A 25,545-nucleotide genomic window follows, 5' to 3' on the forward strand; every position below is an offset into this window, starting at 1 on the left:
TGTACATTATCAAGTTTTGGGCCAGGATTTTGTTTTAATTGAAGGATGAACTGGACTATACATCCCAGGAGACGCTTCCATCCTCCCACACAACCTTAAAGTGGGTGGGTTAAAATCAAAGCCAAACTTAATGAGTTGGGCATTTCCTTGGAGGACCTGCTAATGTTAACAGAGCAGGAGGTCTATGGGGCTATCAAGAAGAGACTTTTTGATAGTTTCAACTGATGCTAGAGGAAGCTAATAAAACCTGTTCCCCAATCTCTCTGGGAATACCTGTGGATAGATTAATTGTAGCCCGGTACCTTTATCTCCTGGTTGAGGCCCGGTGGCGTAGAGCAATCACCTTAGCTAGGTGTAATGCCCTGCCTTCCTCCTTTAGCCTTGGATGCCACCTTGGAATTCCACATAAAGAAAGGAAATGCCCGTGTGGCATGGGTTCTGTGGAAACAGTATCTCATATGCTGTTGGATTGTCCTTTTTATGAGATAGGTAGGAAGCACATAATCCCCTTCCTGCATGGAAGTGAAGGCATTACAGATAAACAGAAGGTTATATATCTTTTAAACAGCCACAACTACGAGCTGTTGGAAGCGGTGGCTACATTTTAAAATGGTGTTATTTTAACTCATCAGAAGTTGTAAAGGCTATTATTATCTTGCAATGTTAATGTTAAACTATTTATATGCCATTAAAGGTATTCGAAATCTAATCGAACTTTGTTCTAAATGCTCTCAGGAGACTATGGAACACAGATCATCTTTGCAGCCCAGTCATATAGATATTTAGAATGCTCCTATCTAATAGGACTTACTTCCTACTGTGATGAGAACTCCTAATGGGCAGCTAACGCAATGATTATCAAACACGAGATCTGTCATGGTAGGAGTGTTATTTTGTTAGAATTTATAGTAAAACCACTGTGTGAAGTGAATATGCCCTTGGTTTGAACATGATTCAGAAGGGTATGAGTATAGGCGGAGATGAACTACATTGTAGTTTGTGCCCTTCACGAGTCTTCTGATCCAATTTATACTCCTGTAACTTTGATGGAATTAACACTGACTTTTTGAAGGTGAACTAAGTCTCTTCTGGTGCTGGCTGCAATCCAGAGATGCTCTGACCACATGGACACAAGGGAACTGCATACATAGACATTTCTTTCTGTCAGCCACAGTAGCTCCTGAGCCAAACAGATGTTTTACATTTTACATTTTTTACTCTGGGAGCTGATGTAGTATAAACCTTGAGAGGATCCTTTTTTTTAATTAATCCACCAGAATAAAAAAATGAACTATTCACATTAATATTTCAGAACTATGTGATGACATATTAAAATACACATAAACACTATTTTGTAACTAAAGTTCCAGTACATAATCAAGAGACTGCCTTCCAATATCCTCTTCAGAAGGAAGCATTTTAATTTGACAGCTAATAATTTTTTTTTAACCATTAGGGCCCTCTCCCAAAATTTATTAAACAATGTTGAAATGGTGGACACATCCTTCCTTTTCCAATTAGCTGCAATGCTAGCAGCCTCAAAGTTTCCACCCACCACAGTTTTCAGAAGTGCATCTTTTATCTACAAAATAAATATCAAAATAACTCTGAATTTGCCCAGTACTGCCTTCATCAATTCTGCAGATAGCCCCAACATCTACTGCTGCATTATCCCCAATTCACAGATAAGTTGCCATCCTCCAAGGATTGCCAGCCTCCAGGTGGGGCCTGGAGATCTCCCAGAATTACAACAGATTTCCAGATGACAAAGATCCATTCCCCTAGAGAAAATAGCTACTTTGGAGGATGGACTCCTTGGAATTGTACCATCCTGAGATCCTTCCCTTCCCCAAGCCCTGCCTGTCCAGACACAAATGTCTGTCTTTCTTGGTGTTGGTGTCAGTTGGAGCTCCTGTTCTGAGTTTATGTACCTGGTTTTGTTTTTGTACACTCTATAGCAGTTCCTGTTCTCCCCTCTGACTGTGATGACCATTTTGCCACAGATGTCCACAGAATAAAAGTGTGACTCACTTGGAGATAATGATGGGTCCACAAAATGGGATCCATGTCAGTGAAGTCCTGGAAGGACACAATCAATACAGAAATCAGTGCTAGTGTTGAGTTATTGGCTTCAGCCTTATTCTGAAATGGAATGCCATGAAAATTCCTGAAGGAATTTTCATAGTTCAGAGACTATGACAGCAATTGTAAGAAAGGCCAATGACAGTGTCAAATATATTGTACACCTTTACTGGAGGCTTCCAAGATTTTTGAGACCCTCAGCTTTAACCTGCCAAACCCATAGGTAAATCTGGCACTGCCTAAGAGTAAAGCGGTCCTCCACTATTCCCTAAGAGCAGAGCTGGATTTAGATGATGTACTATTCCACTTGGGAGGGCCCCTCTCAACCCCCTACCCTCATGACTAGAGGAAGATGGAAGAGTGTTTTAAACAAATTATTAATCACACCACCACCACCACCACCACTAGTAGTAGTAGGATCAGTATTATTCTGAAAAGAAGTGCAAGAAAAATTCCTGAAAGGTTGTTTAGAGACTACAGTGGGTTATGACAGCATTGGTAAGAAAAGGCCTTTGAGACTGGGTCCAAAATATTACACACCTAGGCTGGAGGCCCGTAGATTTGGGGGGAGGGGAGGGGGGAGGGTTTTGGCTTCCGCCTGCCAAGCCTACAGGTAAATCTGGCGCTGATCCTGGAGGGTCGTAGCTTGTACACAGACAAGGCAGTGGGGCTTCTTGAAGTGGGCCTGCCTGGCTTGGCAGCCCAGAAACGCCCAGGTTCCCATTCCTCCATAAACTGACGCGGGGCACGATGCTCCTCCAAAGCACCTGACCCCAAAACCGACGCTGGGGCTGGCCATGTTTGGTGCCTACCCCCAGCTAATTGGGGAGGGGGCGCCGCGCTCATTCTGCCTGGCGGGCCTTAGCTCCGGATTGCACGAGAGCTCCTCCGCGCCCGCTCCCTTCGGGCAGGAGCCATCTTTTCCTGCCACGGCTTCGGGGGCTGGGCGCAGAGGACCCACTCGGGGGAGGCGGGAGAGAGAGCAGCGGAGCAGAGGGGCGACCACCGCTCGGGAGACTCTCGGCTGCGGTCCCGCTCGCGAGCCCGGGAAGGGGTGGGGAGGCGGCGGCGGCGGCGGCAGCAGGAGACGAGGCCGGCTTGGCGGAGAGGAGGGAGGGAAGGAAGGAGGAGGAGGAGGAGGAGAAGAAGAAGAAGCGGCGGCGGCGGCGGCGGCGCTGCGTCGGAGCGTCGTCGCGGGAAGTGGCGAGGGGCGCCGAGGAAACCCCGGCCTGCGTGTGGGCCGCTCCGGCTCGGCGACCGAGGCGAAGGCGAGGCCGAGGCGGGCTGCTGGGCGCTTCACCGGCGGCGGAGGGGACCGGCCGGGCCTGCGGAAGGAGCCATGTCGGACCAGGTCAGGAGCTCCGCCTGAGGCCCTTTCCTTCCCACAGCGCGGAGGAGGCCTCGCCGTATCCTCCGATACGAGCCGGCGAGGGGGTCGAGGCCGGGCCTCTCTTTTCGCCGCGCGGGGGCCTGCGGAAGCCTGGGAGGCGCCGCTTCTACCCCCCCTTTCCCCGCTTTGGGGCCTGGGAGGCATTGGCGAGAAGCCCGCCCCGGGTGAGGGGTTGCCTGGCCGGGGACACAAAGGCGAGAGCGGGGCTGGCGGTGGGGGACGGAGGCATCCCCAGGCCGTAAACAAAAGGCCCAAGTTGCTCTCTGGGCCTGGCGGCTTCCACATCCAAGGCTGCCTTTCCCCAAAACCTTCTTATTCTCCCATAAAGAATTCCTTTTTTTTGGGGGGGGGGGTGTCTCTCTCTCTGTGTGGTGCCCATAGGGAGAAAGAGAACCCCCCCCCCCCCCGAAAAACCATCTCACGCAAGATGTGCTTTCTGTTTCGTCTCGTGTGAAACGACTTTTGAGCCGGGGTCATTCCCTATTTTGGTTCCTCCTTTGAAAGGTTGTATACACGCATGGCCCCATGAGCACGCAGGTAGTGTAAGAAAGTGGGGGGGGGGGGGGCTTCCTCATTGAAAGTTGTCAAATCCCAAAAGAAATAGCTGGGACACAATTTTTGTTTTGTTTCTCGGAGAACATGTGAGTGGAGAACGAGCGAGTGAAGTCGAACAGTTTCCCTCCGTTTGTTTGTTTTTAATCAAACCCTGAATGACTTCATCAAAAAACTAGCTCCAAAGCCGTAAATTTGCATTGCATGGATGCCTCGATCGTTACTCTTTTTGGGATTGTGGTTTTTCCATAAGTGGATGGATTGTAAATCTAGTAACTGTACTTTCTGTAAGACTTCCTGGAATACCTTTAGCAGCAGAACTGAGTCTAGGGAGAGGTCCTTTTGTGAAATGGGAACGATCCCTGGAATTCATGCTTTCCCAAAACAAGCCCCATTAATTGAGTTTTTTGCCCTTTGGAATTGGTATGATATATAGCAGTCCTTCTCTTCTTAGGGGTGGTTGTTTCTTTGCTGTCTGCAGGGTAGGCCTGTTTGCACCATGACTTCCGACTGGGACCAGGAACACAGGTAGAAAGTTGAATCCACGTAGGAACTTAACAAAAAAATCCAGCTTTTGAAACTGAGATAATATGACACTTATCATAATTGGTTTGCTGCATTTCCAACAGTTCAAAATTCTATCTTGTCATAGCACCAGTAGTTCTGACTTTCTATACATTCCTGGTTAATTCTCTTGAGCTTGCATTTATTTGACATTTTCAGTTTAGCTAGGCTATGTTTTAGAAATAATATAAAACTAGGCCACCACACTTTTTTTTAGCTTAAACCTCTTGTGGTTAAATCCCCAGGAGATGTATTGTAAACTTCTATTCGGTGCTGGATAGAACTATTCACTATATTTTTCAGTTTGCCCAAAGTATTGATGCTTTTTAGCATTAAGCAGGGGAGGCTTCCTCTGCAGGAAACTTAAAGCTTTAGCAAATGCTGAGGTAGCTGTCCATTCTGCAAAGCATTGTTAGGTGAACATTGTGCAAGCAGATTCTCAAGTTCAAAATGAGAGTTACATTGTGAGGGAATTCTCCAGAAAATGTCTAGTTCCAGACCCTTTTCATCCAAAGGATACATGTGTGGTTGCTTGTAAGGGCAACAGAATTATTCTCTTTGCTAAATCAAACAGATATACTGCCTTTTTAAAAGTCTGCTGAGGTTTACTATTGATATATTGGTGTTGAAACCTTCAGTGCTTGCTGAATGATGCAGTATAGGGTTTTTTTTACTCTGTTCTGGAGAACCTTGGAGTTACTGGAAACTTATAAAGGGTTCTAAGAAGGTCAGTAGTGACAGCAAGATTCTGTGAAAGACTATTTTTCACCTACTGAGTTTGCAGCCCTGTAAAATTGTTGCCTGTGTTCTTCATTGCACATCAATGTATTGCGAAGTGATGTTGATCTAGTGCCCACCATCAATTGTGTGTCCTAAAAATGGGACTCCTAAATAAACTGTGGCGAAAATATTCTGCAGGCAGGTTAACATGGAAAAGGTTTCTTGAAGATTAACAGGCCACCAGTACTAGACTCTTCTATGTATCGAATTGTGAATTCAGTAAAATGTGGATAGGCAGAAATGAAAACGAGGAAACAAAATTCTAGTAGCACCTTAAAGACCAACAACATTTTCCCAGATACTTGACAAAGTGAGCTTCCATTCATGAAAACATATGCCCTTTGTTGGTCTTCATTATGCTATTGGACTCAAATCTATTACTGCTACGAAGATTAACACAACTACCCACCTGAAACTAAAACAAGAGAGGATGCTCTTCTCTTACACATTCAGGGTTTCAAGTTGGAAGTAGTATTGAAACATCCTTGGTTTCATGTATTGTGGAAGACTTTCACAGCTGGAATCAGTCACAAGCCTTTATTGGCATAAAATAAACATACAAAATCAGCATACAAAATTTGCCCATTATTGCTCACAATTATAGACACTGGTACTAAAATACTAAATACTAAAATATATACATGGTCCTTCTGTAACTATAGGACATTCCTTCAGCTAAGTTAACTCACTTAAACGTCATCGGATACTGACAGAAGCTAGCAAAATTACTGCTGGCTATATGTGGTCATAATACATAGACATTGGTTGGTATTCATCTAGACTTACGTCTATTATTGTTAGCAGAAATTTTGCTACATTCTCACACACTGTGGGATCCATGTTGTTCAAAAACATAGGTATCTTAAGAGCATCAGTTAGATTGTTATACAGAAATGGGATAAGTGCAGATTGTGACATTCTGATTTTTGCAAACCTTACACAATGAAAGAGGGTATGATCGAGTGTCTCCACCTGACCCATATTGCATGGATATAGCCTCCTCTGTTTATCAATTTGTTGATATCTTCCATAGAGCAGCATAGAAGGCATTAGATTGAATCTGGCCAGTGTTAAAGCTCTTCTTAATTTAGGGTTGGTGATCCACTGTAAATAATTGGCCATGTGTCCTTGTTCAATTGGAATAAGCAGGGTCAGTGGGGGACAAGTTTTCCTCGCAGCTGTTATCATATCCCGATACTCTTGTTCTAATAGCTTAGTTTTCAAGCAGCTATATGCTTCTGATAGGGAAAGAGGGACTAACGACTCTAATGAAAGCCAAGAGTGTTGATTTTTCCCTCAACTAGTTTCAGCCACCTAGAATTTGCATAGTCGGAAAGCATGAGGTGTAGCAAACTGGAGTGATCCTGCAAATAGTGGATACGTAGCCAGTATCTGACAGTTCTCAGCCAGGCCATCGTGGCATATGATATTTGCCCGAGTTCTAAACATAGGGCTGCATATGAAGCACAATTTGGTAAGCCCATAATTTTGTGGAAGAAACGGGACTGGGCTGTGTTTATATTTTTGTTTATAGCTTCGATCCAAATAGGTGCTCCATAGAGGAGCACACACAGCTGGAATCGCTGTTCATCTGTGGCTGGCATCTTCGCCTGCATCTGTGGCTGGTAGCGAAAGGTCAGGAGAAAATGCTACTGGAACACGGCCATACAGCCCGGAAACCTCACAACACCCCATCCTTGGTTTAATTTTTCCTTTGGGTGTTTGTGCAAATTTTTCCATTGCACTGGAATGCTACTTGTTCCATCTTTTGGATTTAATTCATTATTCAGAGCTATCCAAATTCTTTCTTGGCTTATTAAGCCATTACTATCACAAACTGCACTGCATCCATTGAGAATAAGGGGATGCATTTAAATTTACCTAGGTAAGCAACAGCAATTTTAATTTTCTATGTCATTTTGTAATGCTGCTATTGAAAACAGTTAGGTTAGAGATTTGGAGAGTTCCTTTGTTTTGTGGATAACACAAAGGGAAAGCAAACTTTCCTAGTCGAGCAAACTCTGTACAGGTGTCTTTTGCAGTAACTTGCAATAGTAGCTTGCTGTTCTAAACATGCTGGTCTGGTAAATCCTGTGTATGAGATTATACCACTTGGGAACACATGCAGGGATTGCTGGTCTAAGCGAGTAATCCTAAAAAGAATTTTGTTCTGTAGTCTTTGTGCATCTAATCCAGTTCTTCCAACGTCAGTCTTTCATGGCTTTCTGTCGTATGTATGCAGAAAGAAGGCTGAGCTGACCCCTCTGGTGCCAGTTATCTGCAAATGCACAAAAAGATGCTAAAGAACTGTCCCATGAAAACAGGACATTTATGCATGCACTACTTAATCTCCGGCTGTTTATTGTTTACACAGGGATTTTCCTCCTGCAAAGTGTCTCTAATTGACATGATCTGCCATGTTGCCCACTCACCTACTGTTTCCTTGTTGTTTCTGTGCAACCTTTGGGGAGGTTGCTTGCTGTCGTCCCCCGTCCCCCCTGCCCATCCTCTTTGGTATAACTTTGCTAGCCCATGTCAATTTCACATCAGTTTCACAGGGTCTATTGCTCCAGCTGTAGACTTTCAGCATTAAAAAAAGAAAGACTTTCCATTCCGAAATGGTGGCTCCGAGAAACATGTTGTGTGGGGGTGGGAGAAGGCCAAGAGGTGTGAGAAAACCCAAAGAAAGCTTAACACACAATGGTCTCCTTTGCTTTCCCTGTGTAGGGGGAGGGAAAGTCACACTTTAACAGCGTTCAGAAAACTGTGGGGATTCTCTGATCTGAGAGCGCAATGGATCTGAAGAGAGGTGAAGTGAATATGTAGCTAAGAATCAAACCCAAAGGAAATGTATGCTCAATGTCAGTGGTTCTCAACCTGGGGGTCTGGACCCCTTTGGAGGTTGAATGACCCTTTCACAGGGGTCACCTAAGACCTTCTGCATCAGTGTTCTCCATCTGTAAAATGGATAAATGTTAGGGTTGGGGGTCACCACACATGAGGAACTGTATTAAAGGGTCGCGGCATTAGGAAGGTTGAGAACCACTGCTCAATGTGAAAAAGACCACAAGTGCGTAAATGGCCAGACTAGTTGCAGTTTATCCCTTTTTCTGATCTTTGTTTTGTTTGTTTTGCAGGAAGACAAACCTTCAGCAGAGGACTTGGGAGATAAGAAAGAAGGAGAATACATTAAACTCAAAGTCATTGGGCAGGTGAGCTTTTCTGATCTATTGCATGGGGTACAATCTTGCAGGCACATATGTATTTATTTACCGAATGTATATCCCATCTTTCTGCCCTTACAAGGACTGCCAACGTGGCCAGCAATTTAAAACATACCTGATGAAATACGTTATGAGCCACTAAAATAACTCCCCTCTCCAACCACACCTCATTAAAACAACTTTAAAGAGAGTGAAAAAACAGAGCTGCAATACAAATAAAACACACACACAAAACATTGGTTAGGATGGAAAGATCATTGAAGGAATGCCAATCAAAACAAAAACAATCTCCCCCCACTGGCTGTTAGGTCTCGAATCTTAAGCCAATAAATGGACTCTAGTGTTGATCAGTAGCTTTTATTGATGAAGCACCAAAGCTTGGCAAAGCCAGTTCTGACAAACCTGGCCTTTATCCCATTGAAGTCCCCACTCCTGCTTTCCCAAGAAGTTGTGAAAAACAGTCCCCGGAGCTGAGGCGCCCCAAGGTCGGCCTCCGTTAGTAAAAGAAGCCATCTGGCTTCCTGCCTCCAGAAGATAACGGATGTAACTCTTTTTCTCATGGGACCAGGGTGTCAGGGTAAGCCTAGCTGTCTACAAAGCATGTGAAGCCATAAAGTAGGAATAAAGGAAAGAATGGCAGTGGTAATGTATAGCAGGCTGGTTACATATATCTTTTAGCAGCATTGGTCTGTAGCTTTAAGCAGTGACATTGAGTTGGGAATGCACCACAATCCCCCTGAAACTGGCGGAAGATGGCAAGAGAAGGGAATGTACTCGTCTCCCTTGGGAGACAGTTCTGGAACTTTGGTGCTGTGACCAAGAAGGCCCTTTCTCAGGTTGCCACTCATCTAATCTCAGAAGGCAGGGTTACCTGAAGCGTGGCCTCCAAAGATTTGTTGGGCAGGTTTATAAGGGATTTGGCAGTCCTTGAGGTACAATGGCCCCAAACCATAAAGAGCTTTGAAGGTCAAAACCAGCACCTTGAATTTTGCCCAGAAACAAATTGGAAGCCAGTGTACGTGGGCCAAGACTGGAGTGATATGATTCTTACAACCCTCTCAGGGTAACATCATGATAGCAGCATCTCGAACTATCTGAAATTCCCAAGCACTTTTCAAGGGCAGTTCCACGTAGAGCGCATTTCAGCATTCTAATCTTGCTGTAACCAGAGCATGGTCCACAGTGGCCAGATCTTTTCTGTCCAGGAAAGGCTGCAGCTGGCTAACACATTGCAGCTGGTAAAATGCACTCTTGGTCACTGCTGCCATTAGTTTATCTAGCAGTAGGAATAGATCCAAGAGCACCCCCAGACAAGAGCCACTCATGTGCAGGTAACATCTGAAAACAGCATTCACACAGAGCACAGATGTATGCCAATGTGCTCCTGGCTGCTGTTGGAAACCTCCCACCCTGCAAATCCCCACTTGAGACCTCTCTTCTTTATGCTCCCCTCAGTCCTTCTCGCCACTTTGTGGACAGTCTATTGTTTTTGGGAATCAGCTCTGCAAGGAACTTAGAGCTCCATCTTTAGTATTTGTGTTATTTTATGGATTCTAATCTATTTTAGCTGTTTCTGTTTTTAAATGTATATTGACATGATGTTATCCCCTCAAGCCTGCTGTAGTGGGAGGTGGGGGGGGGAATAAATCTAATAATAAATAATTTTAAATGTGAAAAGGGAATCAATCTCTTAAAGCAATCTCCTGCATTCCATTCAAAATTGGCATGATATGACTAGATGCTAGCCCACGGGGAAGGGAGGGCCCCCCAGGTGTAGCAGCGGTCACTTGATAGTTTTTCGTTGTCCAAAGGGAGGGGCTGTGGAGGAAGAGACAGCAGGACGCAACACTTCTATGTTTCTTTGTGTGTAAGAGAACATAAAGCTTTATATAGCATCCTGACATCACTTTTATTTGATAATGGGAGATTGCCCCAGAGGCCCTACCGCATTGAAAGAGCTGTTGGGGTGATGTGGGAATGCAAAATGCATAATATCTGGAAACTGAATGACCAAAGGAGCTTCTGGTGTGGATTCCTGGTGGTGTGTCATAAAATGTGTTTATTTTATTTCTATCCCGCCTTTCACTGCCAGTGGGGACCCAGAGTGGCTTACATCATTGTCCTCTCTGTTTTATGCTCACAACAGCCCTGTGAGGTTGGTTAGGCTAAGAGCGTGCGATTGACCCAAGGTCAGCCAGCAAGCTTCCATGGCACGAGTCAGGATTCGCATGGGGATCTTGGAAGGTTTACTTCACAGTAAGCTAGTGGAGGGTAAGCTTGTAGATCGTGGAAGGGAGGAAGGCCGGGATCATCCTCAGCCATGGTTGTCGCGGGTTGCCAACTCCTGGCGGGCAAATCCCAGGACATTTGGGGGTAGATTCTCAGAAGTTGTGGCTCTTGGGACCAGGGCAGGGGCTATTCTCAGTGAGGAATATGGCTGTTGAGTCCACCCTCCATGGCAGACATGGTCTGTTATTATTTTTTAAGAGTTCAAAATGTGTTCTTTACATAAATAAAATATAATTTTCTCTGTAGCACTTCATGGATTTCATAAGCAACACACTATAATTGTTTATACAAAGCGTAAAGGTAAAAAACCAATATATGCAGTGTTATTTTCATTTTAAATGTCAAAAAGTATTTGCGGTCCAAGTGCTTTCTTTTCCGTGGAAAACGGGTCCAAATGGCTCTTTGGGTGTTAAAGGTTGCCTACCCCTGGAGTAGACTGATCTGTTCTGAATGCCCCAATTATTCTGAGTTAATTTAATACAACTTTGTAGGGTCAGTCCAACACCATTTGTGTATGAACATATTGATATCAGTTATTATTTGGAGGATATCTTTGTATCTGGCATAAATTATTGGCACTTGGAGGGTCAGGGTGGTGTAGCGGTTAAGAGTGGTGGACTCTAATCTGGTTTGATTCCCCACTCCTCCACATGAGCAGTAGACTCTAATCAGGATTTGATCTGTTTCCCTGCTCCTTCATAGTAAGCCTGCTGGGAGACCTTGGGCTAGTCACAGTTCTCTCTGAACTCTCTCAGCCCTACCTACCTCACTAGGTGTCTGTTGTAGGAAGAGGAAGGGAAGGTGAAAATGGAAATCGGGAAGAAGGCATGGCTCAGTGGTAAAGCATCTGCTTAACATACAGAAGGTCCCAAGTTCAATGCCCGACATGTCCAGTTAAAGGACCAGTTAGCAGGTGATGTGAAAGAGCTCTACCTGGGAACCCGGAGACCTTCTCTTGGGCTGAATAGTCAATACTGACTTTGACAGACCAAGGGTCTTATTTAGTTTAAGGCAGTTTCATATGTTCAAAGGTATGTGTTCAGTGCACACTTCTGAAAATTAAAGCAGAAACTTCAACAGAGCAAAGAGAATACCATCTGTTTTAAAAGAGAAACAAAATTAATCTGAAGTGATCTGTGTCAAATCAAACTTCTCATTGGATACTGTGGTACTGAAAGAAGAGGTCAGGCGAATGTAGGGCACGGTTATGAGTATGCGTGATTGTCCATTGTGAATTAGCCGTTTCAAATACACAAGTGACTTCTCAATCGTATGGTAATGTATTTTGTATTTCCTTTGCAGGACAGCAGTGAAATCCACTTCAAGGTGAAAATGACAACGCATCTAAAAAAACTTAAAGAATCATACTGTCAGAGACAGGTTTGTGAAGTTGTTGAGACTTGACCTTTCTCTCTAAAATGCGCTTGAATTATTTTTTTTGTCCACAGAAGTCCAAGGGATTGAAGTGGGATAAATAAAACTGCTCAGCAGGTCAGATTAATAGGACTTCAATATGGTAATGGAGCCACTAGCAGAGATGAACTGAGCTGTTATGAAGTCATGTGTATTCTAAATACTGAGGAAATGAAGTTCCCACTGCTAGACTTTTTGCATAACAGTTCAGCCTCTGTAAGAGAAGTGAAAGATCATTTTGGTGCAGATTTAAAATGTCACCTATACTCTGGTTGTGGTGGGTTTTCTGGGCTGTGTGGCCGTGGTCTGGTGGATCTTGTTCCTAACGTTTTGCCTGCATCTATGGCTGGCATCTTCAGAGGTGTATCACAGAGGGAAGTCTGTTACACAGTTGAATCCGGCCATGAAAGCCTTCGACAATACATTCACCTATACTCTGTTCCACAGAAAGATGATAGTAGTGTTATATATTCCTCCGCCACAGAACCCAACATGTCGGACCACCTTTGCTGTAGAATGCTCCACCTAGGTCCTGGTGCCTACATAGCCCCTCCCCCCCCCCCTTTGAAAGTAAAAATACATTTTGGCATGTATTAAAGTGCCATGTCCTGCACAAAACAATGGTTTTGACAAAGGCAGTGCATACAAATGAATGATAATTCTCGTATTTGCTTGGGACTGTATTGTAATTTTGAAGCATACAGTTTTCTCAACCACTTCACCTCAACTGAACTATCATCTTTCTGTGGAACAGAGTATAGTCCTTATGGACAGAAGGAACTGTCAAGAATAGCTGCTCCGTGGGTTGAAGCTCTGGTTCTAGCTCTGCTTCCATTCCTGTGTGAAACAGACAGGCAGGTACTCTTCTTTGCAAAGCTTAGTCCTCTTTGATAAGACATGATATCCTGTTTGTGCCCACTGGACACCAGCAAGATCTAGACCAGCAAGAAGTAGAATAGATAAGGGGCAGGGCTTTAGAAGGAGAATAGCAGCATTGGCAGTATAATTCAAAGAAAAGATGAGTGATGGGGTTATAAAGAGAAGAGGATCCAGGAGGTCTTGGCTGGTCCTTAATACTGGACTGAAAGCCATGAAGGGTTCTGAATTCTTTTCTGGAAGAGAGCAGACAGACAGTCAAGTCTTTAAATTGTAGGCCTAATATGCTGGTGTAGATGGAATAGGGTTGTAGAATTGAGACCTTGGAGGATTCTTACCCAAAGAAAAAGGAAAGAAGGGAAACACTATTTGATGTTCCTTCTCCTGTCAGTACAGCTCTGTAGTGGGGAAAGCTGTGATCAGACTTCTTCCACACAGTTCCTCAAAATCAAGGACTATCTACCTGAAAACCCTAGGAAGGCACTGGGGCCCAAAAATTCATGGAGGCTGAAACCTCTTGGTATCGCTCTGAAAGATGCCAGTTCTCATATTTGGAAATTGAGGGGAATCCTAAGCGAATCCTAATCACTATCATGTGTGTAACTCCCAACAAGTCACAGCCAACTTAGATACTTTAAAGGCAAGGGAATAATTCAGCTGGTTTGCCATTGCCTGGCTCTTTGTGCTGACTGTGGACTTTGATATTAGTTTCCCATCTAAATACTAGCAAGGACCAATCCTGCTTAACTTCTGAGATCTGACAAGATCAGGCTAGCCTGGACCATCCCAGTCAGGGCTGCTAGGCTGCTGAAAACAGCATTTCTTTTTCAAAGAATCATAGAGTTGGAAGAGACCCCAAGGGCCATCAAGTCCAACCCCCTGCAGTGCAGGAATACACAATCAAAGCGCTCCTGACAGATGGCCATCCAGCCTCTCTTTGAAAACCTCCAAAGAAGGAGACTCCATCACACTCCAAGGTAGTGCATTCCACTGTCAAACAGCCCTTGCTGTCCGGAAGTTTAGGTGGAATCTCTTTTCTTTCACCTTGAACCCATTACTCCTGGTCCTAGTCTCTGGAGCAACAGAAAACAAGCTTGCTCCCTCACCAACATGACATCCCTTCAAATATCTAAACATGGCTATTATGTCACCTCTTAACCTTCTCCTCACCAAACATACCCAGCTCCCTAAGTCTCTCCCCGTAGGGCATGGGTTCCAGACCTTTTACCATTTTGGTTGCCCTCCTCTGGACCCATTCCAGCTTGTCAGTATCCTTCTTGAATTGTGGTGCCCAGAACTGTATACAATATTCCAGGTGAGGTCTAGCCAATGCTGAATAGAGATGTTTGATTACCTCCCTCGATCTTGACACTATACTCCTATTGATACAGTCCAAAATTTTCTTTTTAACTTGGGAGAGATGCAGCATCAAAATGGTTTTTGGGGGGTGGGGTGGAATCAAGGTGTGTACAGTTGCTATTTAAAGAACCAGAATTAAAAATAAGTGTTGGGTCATAAGTAAATAAATCTTCTGTCCCATTGTGGAACAAAAGTATCTCCAAGTGCTTCTTGAACTTTAGATCTATAGGAGGAGTTTCTGTGCTGCTGTCAGGTGTTTGTTAGTGTTGGTAGATAGCATAACTGGCATGAATCAATTTAGTGTCACAGATAAGCCTTCCAAATAGCTCAGTGAAACTTGCAGAAAATTATAGTTTTAATAGAGAAATGTATCTTACATAATCTCCTGGTGTGCCCACTTTTGATATTTTGATATTTCATGTAGCAACGAGTTTTCAAACTGTAGAAGTTATATGGTTAACGTAAACATTTCTGCAGCATAAAAATTTGGATGTGTTTTGTCAGGAGAATCCCAAGATAAGATTGTTCTTGGATGTGCTGATCTGGGTGAATGGGTTGGAATAATTAAAGTGTTTTTGTTAAGTGTAAGAACACATTTTCATTAAGGACAACTGTCAAGAATGTGGCTTGTTGTATCTATCTAGAGCCTGCCTTTCTCAGAGAGACTTGAGATGCATTACGCCATATGAGACAATGCAGTCAAATGACATGAGACATCCAGCAAACAATTTAGAAGCTATGCAAAATTAATCATATTTGATGTGTCATAAACAGTGCAACAAAGAGAATTTCAAATGTAGAAAACAGTGCGGAATGAGCAAGATAATTCATACAGTGAATAGCGGAATAGACAATCTGGTAAATATCTATACAGTAAATTTTTGGTTTATGCACTCTCAGGTATAAAGGAGGCATTCGATATATAAGTTTTATAGTAATGTAAAACTAGTTAGTAGACACTACATTTTACGTAGATACTTTTTGTTGAGTCTTGCACATCTCAGTATCTTATTGTGCGTTTTTCTTTTTAGGGGGTCCCAATGAATTCACTCAGGTTCCTCTTTGAGGGTCAGAGAATTACTGATAATCATACTCCGAAAGAGGTAGGTTTTTTTTTATTTAAAAAAGTGGTGACTAAAATGTCTGGAAATAGGATATGAATGTTGGACACTTTTTATTCTGACTCACATTTCAGAAGCAACTTCTGTGTAGTGTGGGAGAATTATGCTGATGTGATACAGGTTTGGATCCAGTAGTAGATTTCTGCTGATTACCCGCTGTCGCCCTCCAAATTGTCTGTCATCCTGATCTAGCAGAATGGCATTTGGGGGGCCATTTGTGGTCCCAGTGAAGCAAGAAAGTCCCATTCTGTTAACGAAAACCCCTTGTGGGTATGGAAAATGTTGTCAAGTCCCAGCCGACTCATGGTGACCCGAGCAAGGAACTTCCAAGGCAAGGGAGAAGCAGAGGTGGCTTGCCAGTGCCTTCCTCGCAGGGTCTTTGATGGTGGCCTCCCTTCCAAGTACCGACTCTCCTTAGCTTCTGAGATCTAACGAGATTGAACTATACTGTGCTGCCTTTCCTCCATAAAAACTTCTTGCATTCATGGAAATTAGCGCTGTATACAAGCAGTAGCCAAAGTCATCCTCGCTATGTAGAGTGAGTGGTCTGTTGCACTGATATTGGTAAACAATTGCCAACTAAGCTGAGTATGTGTAGCAGCATTTTTTGCACATGCTTTTTAGTCTCTCATATTCTGCCCCTGAAGGAGACTGCATTTTCAAGGAGTGGTTTGAAAAAACAACTTTGGAATCCATCACATTTGTTGTCCGTTTTTTCCTCATTCTCTTGGGCATAAAAAGTTGTTCTCCTGGAATGCAACTGAACTTCTGCAGTTGGGTGCATGATGAATGTGATTCTCTAAGGTCGCCTCCTTTAGGCTCTGAGGTCAGTGGTGCAGCTAAAGTTGGTAAGTGGGACAGCAGCCCTGGAAGCTGTTCCAGTGACCATTTCCTTAGAGGAGTCCTGGCAGCACAACAGCACAGCTGGCTGTTCCAAATGGAACCACAAATAAGCTGGAAGGAGGCTTAGAATAGGCCCTCAAGCCCATCAAAGAAACCTGCAGGAGTGCAGCTGGCTCACCTGTTTGTTTGTTTGGATGAGCCCAAGCAACATTAGGCTACAGACATCCCAATAGGCACAGTCCAGCCATTGGGGGCAGAATTGGCGGAGATATCTAGTGATACTACTGGAGTAAGCATCAGGTCGGAATATACAGAACAGAAGGAGGCAAGAGAGTTGGGGTGGGGAAAAGCAATTGTTTGGGAAGATATTGGTGTGCTGGCAAACAAAATGGTGGCCAGGAGGGACACGAGATTAAGGTTGTGCTTCTCTGGGATTAAGTCAGTCCATCGATAACTTTCTTTGTCCATCATTCAATGAGATTTAAGTCAAAGCCAACCCTTCTGCCAGCTCATTTGGGGGCTTCCTCAGATCCAGCTAGCAGCTGTCTGTGTGGGATCCCAATGCCTTGGGGTTCCTAACAGAACGTGTTTCTGAGAAAGTGTGGGTTGGGGGTGCATCCCGACTGTACTGTAAGCCACAGCCCCCAAATTAATGTGAGCTGTCAAAAAGAACAGCTCCACATGTGGATGCATTTGATCAACGTAGCATTTCCGCAGAGAGGCGTGCTTTGCCCAGAATTGGATTGGATTTCTGCAAAGCGGATGGCTATAAAGATGGAGAGAGTTTTGAGGGCCGAATAATACTCGGTGGTGTTTCAAATCAACCAACCAGCCAGCCTATGCCTAAACTTTTCGTCTTTGAGGCATAAAGACTGAACTGTGGCACGATATGCTTTAAAGTAGTCTTTAAATGGAGAGGCTGGGGACTGGACCTTCTCCTTGTGAAGCAGATGCTTTGCCCCTGAGCCTTGGTCCTGCAAGGCCAGTCTGATGCTGGCAGCTGCTTTCCAGGGTCAGAGGTCTTTCTCATCACCTGCTCCAGATCCTTTACTGCAGATGCTGGGATTTGAACCTGGGACCAAGCAGATCCGCTGCTGCTGAGCCCCAGCCTTTCCCTTTTTGCTTAAATGTTGCCTATATATGTATTTTTGAAGGTTTGTTCCCCATGTTTTTGACTGGGAACTTTACGTTGGGATGGAAAAGTGGCATAAGAATGTTTTGAATAAGGGGTATCCAACTCTGGCCCTCCAGATGTTCATAGACTATGATGCCCATCAGCCCCTGGCAGGGGCTGGATTTCTGGCAGGGGCTGATGGGAATCTGGCAGGGGCTGATGGATTTCTGGCAGGGGCTGATGGGAATCATAGTCCATGAATGTCTCGAAGGCCAGAGTTGGACACTCTTGGATGGATGGATGGATGGATGGATGGATGGATGGGATTCAGGAAGACTTGCTTGACTTTCAGTTAGTTGAGATGGCCATCTGCGAAGACAGCTCCAAGGGTCCTTTTTTGTGCAGTTCAGTGTTGCCGTCTTGAAGATCTGCAGAGACGCTGTCAACGAAAAAGCGCCATTAGCAAGAGGTGTCAGTACCGACAGTAATTGCAGGGCGATCTGACCCTGATCCAGCCCCCCCTTTTTTGGTGCAGTAATATGAGCATGTGGAAACGATGCTTATGATTATTAACTCTTCATATATGCATTAAAGTAGAGCTGAATTCATGACCTCTTATAGACCCCAGTGAGTTTGAAACTGCTTTCCTTCATAAAGAACAAATCAGGAATAAAAAGATCCTCTTATTAGGGTTAAGTACCATTCAGATCCTGACCAGGCTTGCCCGTTGCCAGATCTCAGAAGCTAAACAGGGCCAACCTTGGTTAGCACTTGGACGGGAGACCACCAGGGAAGTCCGGGGTTGCTCTACAGAGGTAGAGGCCAACCAACCCATGTTTCTGTCTTGCCTTGAAAACTGTACAGGGTTGCTGTTGGTAAGCTGTGACTTGTCAGCACTTTCCAGCATCACAGGATCTATTGAGTTGTGGTCTTTATCTCTAATTACGAAGCAAGGAATTGGCAGGCGTTCTAAACGATGCCATCCTGTGTCTCCTCAGAATTGTCCACTTAACCTGTACTGGTCCTGAATTTTGGAAAAATCTTGGTCAATAGATATGCAAGTATTGTCGAAGGCTTTCACGTCGTCGGAAGATCAGCTTCGGAGAGTTAGTGTGGTTTCGAGCTGTATGAAAGCCATGTTCTAGCAGCATTCTCTCCTGACGTTTCGCCTGCATCTGTGGCTGGCATCTTCAGAGGATCTGATAGTAGGAATGGAAAGCAAGTGGAGTATATATACTGTGAGGTCAAAAGGTGAGGCCATCTGAATAGAGTAGCCTGGCATGTGAGTCACAAAGAAGTCTGTAGCATGTGAGTAACGATAAAGATTTCAAGGTCAGTAGGTGAATGCATCTTGACCTTGCTATCTTCATTGTTACTCACATGCTACAGACTTCTTTGTGACTTTTGACCTCACAGTATATATACTCCACTAGCTTTCCATTCCTACTATCAGATCCTCTGAAGATGCCAGCCACAGATGCAGGCGAAACGTCAGGAGAGAATGCTGCTAGAACACGGCCAAACAGCCCGGAAACCACACAGCACCCCAGATATGCAAGTAATTGTCTTGGCCACTATTATTGCTTGTGCTTTGGGACAGAGGAGAAATGTAAAACGTAAACATCCACCATTATTATTATATTTACAACTAGTTTCAAGATTGGAAAAGGACATCAGCATAGCAAGAGGTGTAAGTCGGGGGACTGACAGAATATGAAAATGTAATAACACAGCAAAAATAACATTTGCTAGGTTGGATTTATAAACCATTAGTCCAGTTTGTCACAGAAACAACTCAAGTTAAAACATGTATAATTAGATGGATGCAAAATTTTGAAGAAGAGATATCTCTTCAACAAGGGGAGATCCTCTGGTCGAAAGATATAAAATCTACAGCAAGTCAGATATTAGGGTAAGATTGTTGCAAGATGTTTTATCATCCCAAAGGACATTGAGTAACTGGATAAGAATTATAAAGGGGAATGCTGGAAATGCAGAGAGTCGGATGGGACCTTTTAAGATATGCAAAAAGACAAAAAAGTCTTGGAAAAAAATACATGGCGTAATGCAGAATATTTTAAATTAAATTTGCTACAGACGCAAACAGAATGCTTTTGGCCACCTTGCCTGGAAATCTTCCAAAAACTTTAAACATTATTCAGATATATGATCACGGTGGCGAGAGTTATATTTGCAGCATAATGAAAAGCAGATGATTGTCCATAGTGGAAAGACTTGGAAAGTAAACTAGCAGAGTACGCACTAATGGCAAAATTAATGAGTTATGTGAATAACAGACCAGTCATGGATTTTCAAGATAAATGGGAAGCATTGTTAATATTTTTCTCCTGAAATGGGGAGCACAGGAGAGAGAAGTTGAATTGACATAAATGTTATGTACTATTCCTTGATTATTCTTAGATTTTCTAATCTTGTATTAAAAGGTGTTTAATAGAGAATATCTGAATAGCAGGTAGATGACAACTATATATCAATTTATTTTCTAATATATGGAAACTATTTTTAGAAATTCATGCTTAAATTTATTAATCTAGTCATGACCATTTAATGTCATTATTATTAAATCATCAATTATTGTTTATTGGTATAACTAACACCATTTATTATTTATTTTATTTGCTTATACTATGAGTGTATTGTTGTCAGAGGCTTTCATGGCTGGAATCACTAAAGTGTTGTGGGATTTCTGGGTTGTATGGGTGTGTTCCAGTAGCATTTTCTCCTGATCCTCTGAAGATGCCAGCCACAGATGCAGGTGAAACGTCAGGAGAAAATGCTACTGGAACACGGCTATACAACCCGGAAAACCCACAACACTCTAATTGTACTGTTGTTATGCATTTTTTGTCCTTTTATTTTCAAATATAAAATATTTAAGAGAGAGAGAAGAATGGAAATTTATATTTTGATATAAAGTTTATGTGGTATTAAGAACATGCCATTAACTTCTGTTTTACAGTGCAGAAAGAGTATCTGCTAATTAGGTGGTGTTGCATACAATTTTTTATAGTAAAAATGTTTAATGAAATATATTTAAATAAAGATCAGATATTCTCTCCTGGGAGGTATATGAGCTTTATGTGGCTAAAAATGAACATTTTTACTCTATAAATATTTAATGTGTACAGTATTAAGTTGGTTTACAATAATGATTTGAGTCATTTCACTGAATAGTGTTTATTTCGTATAACTAGCTTGTTACTAGCTTGTATAACTAGCTTGTTTCAGCTAGCTTCGTGGCTTGTGAGAAGAGAACTGAATGAATGGCTCTGAATTCAGGAATCGAAGAGTTCTTTCAAACTAACGTGTTTCCTCTTTCACAGCTTGGGATGGAAGAAGAAGACGTGATCGAAGTGTATCAGGAACAGACAGGAGGCCATTCGACAATTTAGGCTGTTTGCTTCCTTCCCCTGCCCCCTTTTCCCCTTTGATCCTTTTTTATTTTTAAATAATAGTTCTTTTGTAATGTGGTATATAACACTGAATTGAAAGCAACACCCCACTCCCCTAATCGGGGTCTTTTTTCCCAAGTGTCTGTTCTGAATTCTTGTGCTCATTACACCCTGTCATTTGTTCTCATAGTGCCGAGCTCTTGTGAATCTGCTGCAGTTGTACTTCCCTGTTTCCCCTGTTTCCTCCTTAGAAATACACCCATTCACACATGCATTTGTGTGTTCACGAGGCTCGTATGTTTTCAGGCACGTTAACAGGTCAGCTAAATGGGCAAAGGGTTCCCAATAACTTCCAAATTTGGCCTGAAGATTTGATGTGACTTTTAAACTTGTGGATTTTAAGTTGGAGATGGAAGTTCTTCTGAGATCCGCACAGCGGGCAGAATGAGTCCTCATATTCAGAACTGTTTTCTGTAGCTTTTGCTGATAGCCTAGAACAGAAAAGTATCCAAATGTTGGTGGGAAAATGTAGAGTTTTTTCCCCTTCCGCTAATAGAAATTCAAGGTCCTTTCCTCGAAAGCAATGTGCAAGTCTGCCGATTTTTCATTGACAGAAGATCCCATGAAAGGTTGAATTTGTAGTAATTAATATGTAACTTTTGTGCGACAAGAATGGGTAATGATTTGTATGTTATAACTCTTGGCCTGGGTTAGGGGTTTTTATTGGACACTGACTGTACCGGCTTCCCGTAAATAAACAAAACAGACAATTATGTAAAGATCTGCATTTTATTTGGGATAACTGAAGGTGGGAGATTATTTGCAAAACAATAGGGGGAAATATTAAGGAACATTGGTTTCATACACTAATGCATAAAAATAATCTTTTAATTGTTTTTATGAACTAGCATGATCCTTGCTGCTAGCTCATGACAGTTTGAACAGCAATCTCAGTTTCATCTTTAAACTTTGTTGTGTTTTCTATGTACAATGTGTGCCACTTGAATTCTAAAACTTTGTTAGCATAAGGCTGAAAAATAAAGTAAGCTGTAAGATGTGGAAATACTGAGAAATCAGTCAACCACTTATTCAAAATATTACATAACCCCCCCCCCCCCCGCAAACCAGGGCCTAGGTCCAGAGGCAACTAGCTGAAGAGCAGGCTTACTGAATGGAATGAGAACCAAGGTTATTGTCATGAGTAGCTTGCCATGTTGATGTTCAGTGGGATATAAGGGTGTGCTTTTCTCTGATTTGCAGCCCAACTGCCTAGTGTAGTCTGAAAAATCTGGGGGGTTGCCTTGGTGCTTAGTTCAGCAAATGTTGTATTCCACAGAAATGAGAAGCAAGTGCATACGTGAATCACACTTCATATTTCTAGGATGTTAATGTTACAAAGTCCAGAGGGGCTTGTAAAAGCGCAGGCTGAAGATCAGGGCTCATGCATACCCATTTGAAACCCCAAATGTCGGTGGTTTGAATTGAGTAGCATAAGGAATCGGAGCGCTTGAAACTTCTGCGTAGGTAGAAGCAAGCCCAGTTGGTTATCGGGTAGCTCATATCTACCAAAGTGGCTAGTGCAGGGGTAGGGAACCTGCGGCTCTCCAGATGTTCAGGAACTACAATTCCCATCAGCCCCTTTCAGCATGGCCAATTGGCCAATTGGCCATGCTGAAAGGGGCTGATGAAACAACGGATTCCCATCCTAAAGAACATCTGCCGGGATTCTAGACTTGCTATATAGTTCTGCTGAAAATGCTTTCCAACCCTACATAAATAGCAAATAGCTGACCTCCTGAAATAAGAAATTCTGTGGTTGTGTGGTGTCTGTTCTGCGATCTGGTATTCTGAAAAGAGAGCGGTCCCTTTTAAAATGTCTTTCCTAGTGAGTTGTGTAGCTCTTAACACTGTTGACCTTGATAGCTCTGGGAAGAAGTTGCACGAGACTGTCATGCTTGAAGGGGACCCCTTAGCTCAAATTTAGCATGTGATGAGAGCAGGACAGAAACACGTTGCTCTACCGCTGCTTTTTTTCTTTGCAAAGAAAGTGGGGAGAGAAACACAAAACCGCAGTGTTTCTGTACAGGTTTTGGCAAACTGTGGGTAGCTTTCCCCTTTCCCCGCCCCCTGCCGAAGCTGGCACATAACTGTAAAGTGTTAAATGGTTCTTCTGCAATGCTTGTACCTTCCATGCCCCACTTCTGATGCCTTTTTGTACACATGCTGAACTTTTTTTAAAAATTAAAATTTGTTTTCAAAAATCCAGACACGGGGTTAAGTCTTATGTTAACCAGTCCACTCCTGTAAGAATAAAACCCACGAGCGTGTCAAATTGATGGGGCTTGTGTTTCATGTGGGCACTTTCTCAAACCATCTCTCTTTCCACCCTGGAACAACCATCGCTGCATCTAACAGTAAACTGACTCACACACACACCCCATACAAATGAGGAAGGCAGAGAAACTAGCCCACCCACAGACAGAACTGGGGTCTTGATGCTCTTGGACTTTTGCAAGCCAGTGTGTTGCAGAGTTTGACTTGTCTTACTAAGATCTGCAAGACCCAGATTTAAATCTGCTGCCAAAAAACTGTGGCTCATTCCGCATATGCAGAATAATGCACTTTCAAACTGCTTTCAGTGCTCTTTGAAGCAGTGCGGAATAGCAGAATCCACTTGCAAACAGTTGTGAAAGTGGTTTGAAAACACATTATTTTGCCTGTGTGGAAGGGGCCTGTGTAATTGTGGGACGGCCATCCTTGACTTACAAGAGCCCTGTTAACAAGTTACAGTGGACACTTGTTTTTTCTTTATACATGAATGGCGTAATTATCAGGATACAGTTTACACATGTGCCACATTTGAAGTCTATATTTATGTGCTACTTTCCAATTTCATTTGCAAAGTGAATGCACCTTGCCCCTTTCTTACAAACAGTTGTGCTGTAACATGTGAACAGGGATCATGTTCAATGTATTGTCGTAGGCTTTCATAGCTGGAATCACTGGGGTGTTGTGGGGTTTCCGGGCTGTATGGTCGTGTTCCAGGGATAGGGTTGTGAGGTTAGAGCTGAGCATACCTGCTACCTCTATCTTGTCAGAAAGACGGCTGGATAAATGTTTACCAAATAAATAATCCCAATGTTTGGATGTTAGGGCCAGAACAGGGAGGGTGGGTGTGAAGCTCATTGTATTTCTAGCTCTACACCTGTAACATCCTTACCTCTCTCCATGGGAAGAAGGGCCTTATGAAAAGACCCATCATTTCAAGGATCCTCAGGGCCACCATTAAGTCATAGGCTACATTTTGCTTGTGGGCCACAGGGTTATCTCTATTCTAAAACAAAAGAGTGCAGTTGGCTTACATCTTTGTTATAATTCATTCAAAGATCACTCCTATAAAGGTTGCAGACAATCTCTTATTTTTCTGCAAGTCTCATTCCTCCAACTGTTGCTCTTGACTTATGCAAAGTTTTCAGCTGCAGATGAAACTGTATTGTCGAAGGCTTTCACGGCCAGATTCAACTGGCTCTGGTGGGTGATACACCTCTGAAGATTCCAGCCACAGATGCAGGCGAAACGTTAGGAACAAGATCCACCAGACCACGGCCACACAGCCCGGAAAACCCACCACAGCCAGCAGATGAAACTGTTCCTTTCATTGCTTATTTCCAGAGCAGGGCTTGGAGAACATTGAAACTTTGATTCTGCAGTCAATAGAAGTCAACCAGTGCTGTTCTTTACTGAAACATAGACAATAACCAGGAAAGTGCTGGCATTTCGGATGAGATGGCCACACTCTGCTGAAATCACTTTAAAAAAAGGTCCTTAGTGCAGAATTCATTACTCTTCATCTCCCACTTTTAGAAAAGGATGCTGGAAGTAGGAATAAACCCAAGGGCGTGAAATATCCAGCTGTCGTTCAAGTCCACTGGCTTCCACACATAGCGTGTGCTGGAACTGCTGTTTTTGTTCCTCCTCTGCTCTTTGTCTGAAAGTAGAGAAGTTTGTGAAAAAATCAGCAATTAGATAGTCTTGCCTTTTTAATTAAGCTCTGACCTTCTGTCTTTGTGTTGCAAAACAATGAGGTGTGTTCTAACACTGCAATTAATCTCCAGTTGGAGTTGTGCTATAAAATTTGGATGTATGCTGCTGTATTCTACACTATGAAGGGAATATTGCACGTGAATACACTGCAGTGAACAGTTTGCGCAATGATTTCACTTTGGAAATGCAGAACAGATAAAACTAACATTCCTTTTGAAGCACCAGCAAGAGATCTTTTGATCTGATTTCTAAAGAGTCAACCAAACACTCACCTGCCTCAGGTCTTTTCATACCTGTTGTTCTTCTTGAGAGAACCATGTGCTGACCCACTCAGACAAGTAAAGGAACTGCTTTACCAGCACTAACCCTTGCTAATCAAGAGTTGCTAGTAAAAAGCTATTCTTTTGCTTTTTACTAGCAGGAACAGCAGTGGCGTAGTGGTTAAGAGCAGGTGCATACTAATCTGCAGGAACCGGGCTTG

General features: G+C 43.2%; 2 protein-coding genes across 4 annotated transcripts in view; one reads left to right on the top strand and one right to left on the bottom strand.

Moving 5' to 3' along the window:
* Positions 1 to 2,982: 2,982 nt before the first annotated feature.
* SUMO1 (small ubiquitin like modifier 1) lies at positions 2,983 to 22,139 on the top strand. Its single transcript, XM_048484110.1, has 5 exons — positions 2,983 to 3,433; positions 8,506 to 8,580; positions 12,184 to 12,261; positions 15,561 to 15,632; positions 20,952 to 22,139. Exons 1-5 carry the CDS (start codon positions 3,422 to 3,424, stop codon positions 21,018 to 21,020), a joined length of 306 nt encoding a protein of 101 aa, XP_048340067.1. The 5' UTR covers positions 2,983 to 3,421; the 3' UTR covers positions 21,021 to 22,139.
* A 622-nt stretch (positions 22,140 to 22,761) lies between these two features.
* KIAA2012 (KIAA2012 ortholog) overlaps positions 22,762 to 25,545 on the bottom strand; it is a 95,967-nt gene continuing 93,183 nt past the window's right edge. For all 3 annotated transcript variants that reach the window (XM_048484108.1, XM_048484107.1, XM_048484105.1), the window contains one exon: positions 22,762 to 25,008. In XM_048484108.1, the coding sequence (XP_048340065.1) occupies positions 24,861 to 25,008 (148 nt within the window). In that variant the 3' untranslated portion in view covers positions 22,762 to 24,860. The remainder of the gene's footprint in view (positions 25,009 to 25,545) is intronic.

The sequence above is a fragment of the Sphaerodactylus townsendi genome, linkage group LG02 (genome assembly GCF_021028975.2).
Source record: "Sphaerodactylus townsendi isolate TG3544 linkage group LG02, MPM_Stown_v2.3, whole genome shotgun sequence".
Lineage (NCBI taxonomy): Eukaryota > Metazoa > Chordata > Lepidosauria > Squamata > Sphaerodactylidae > Sphaerodactylus > Sphaerodactylus townsendi.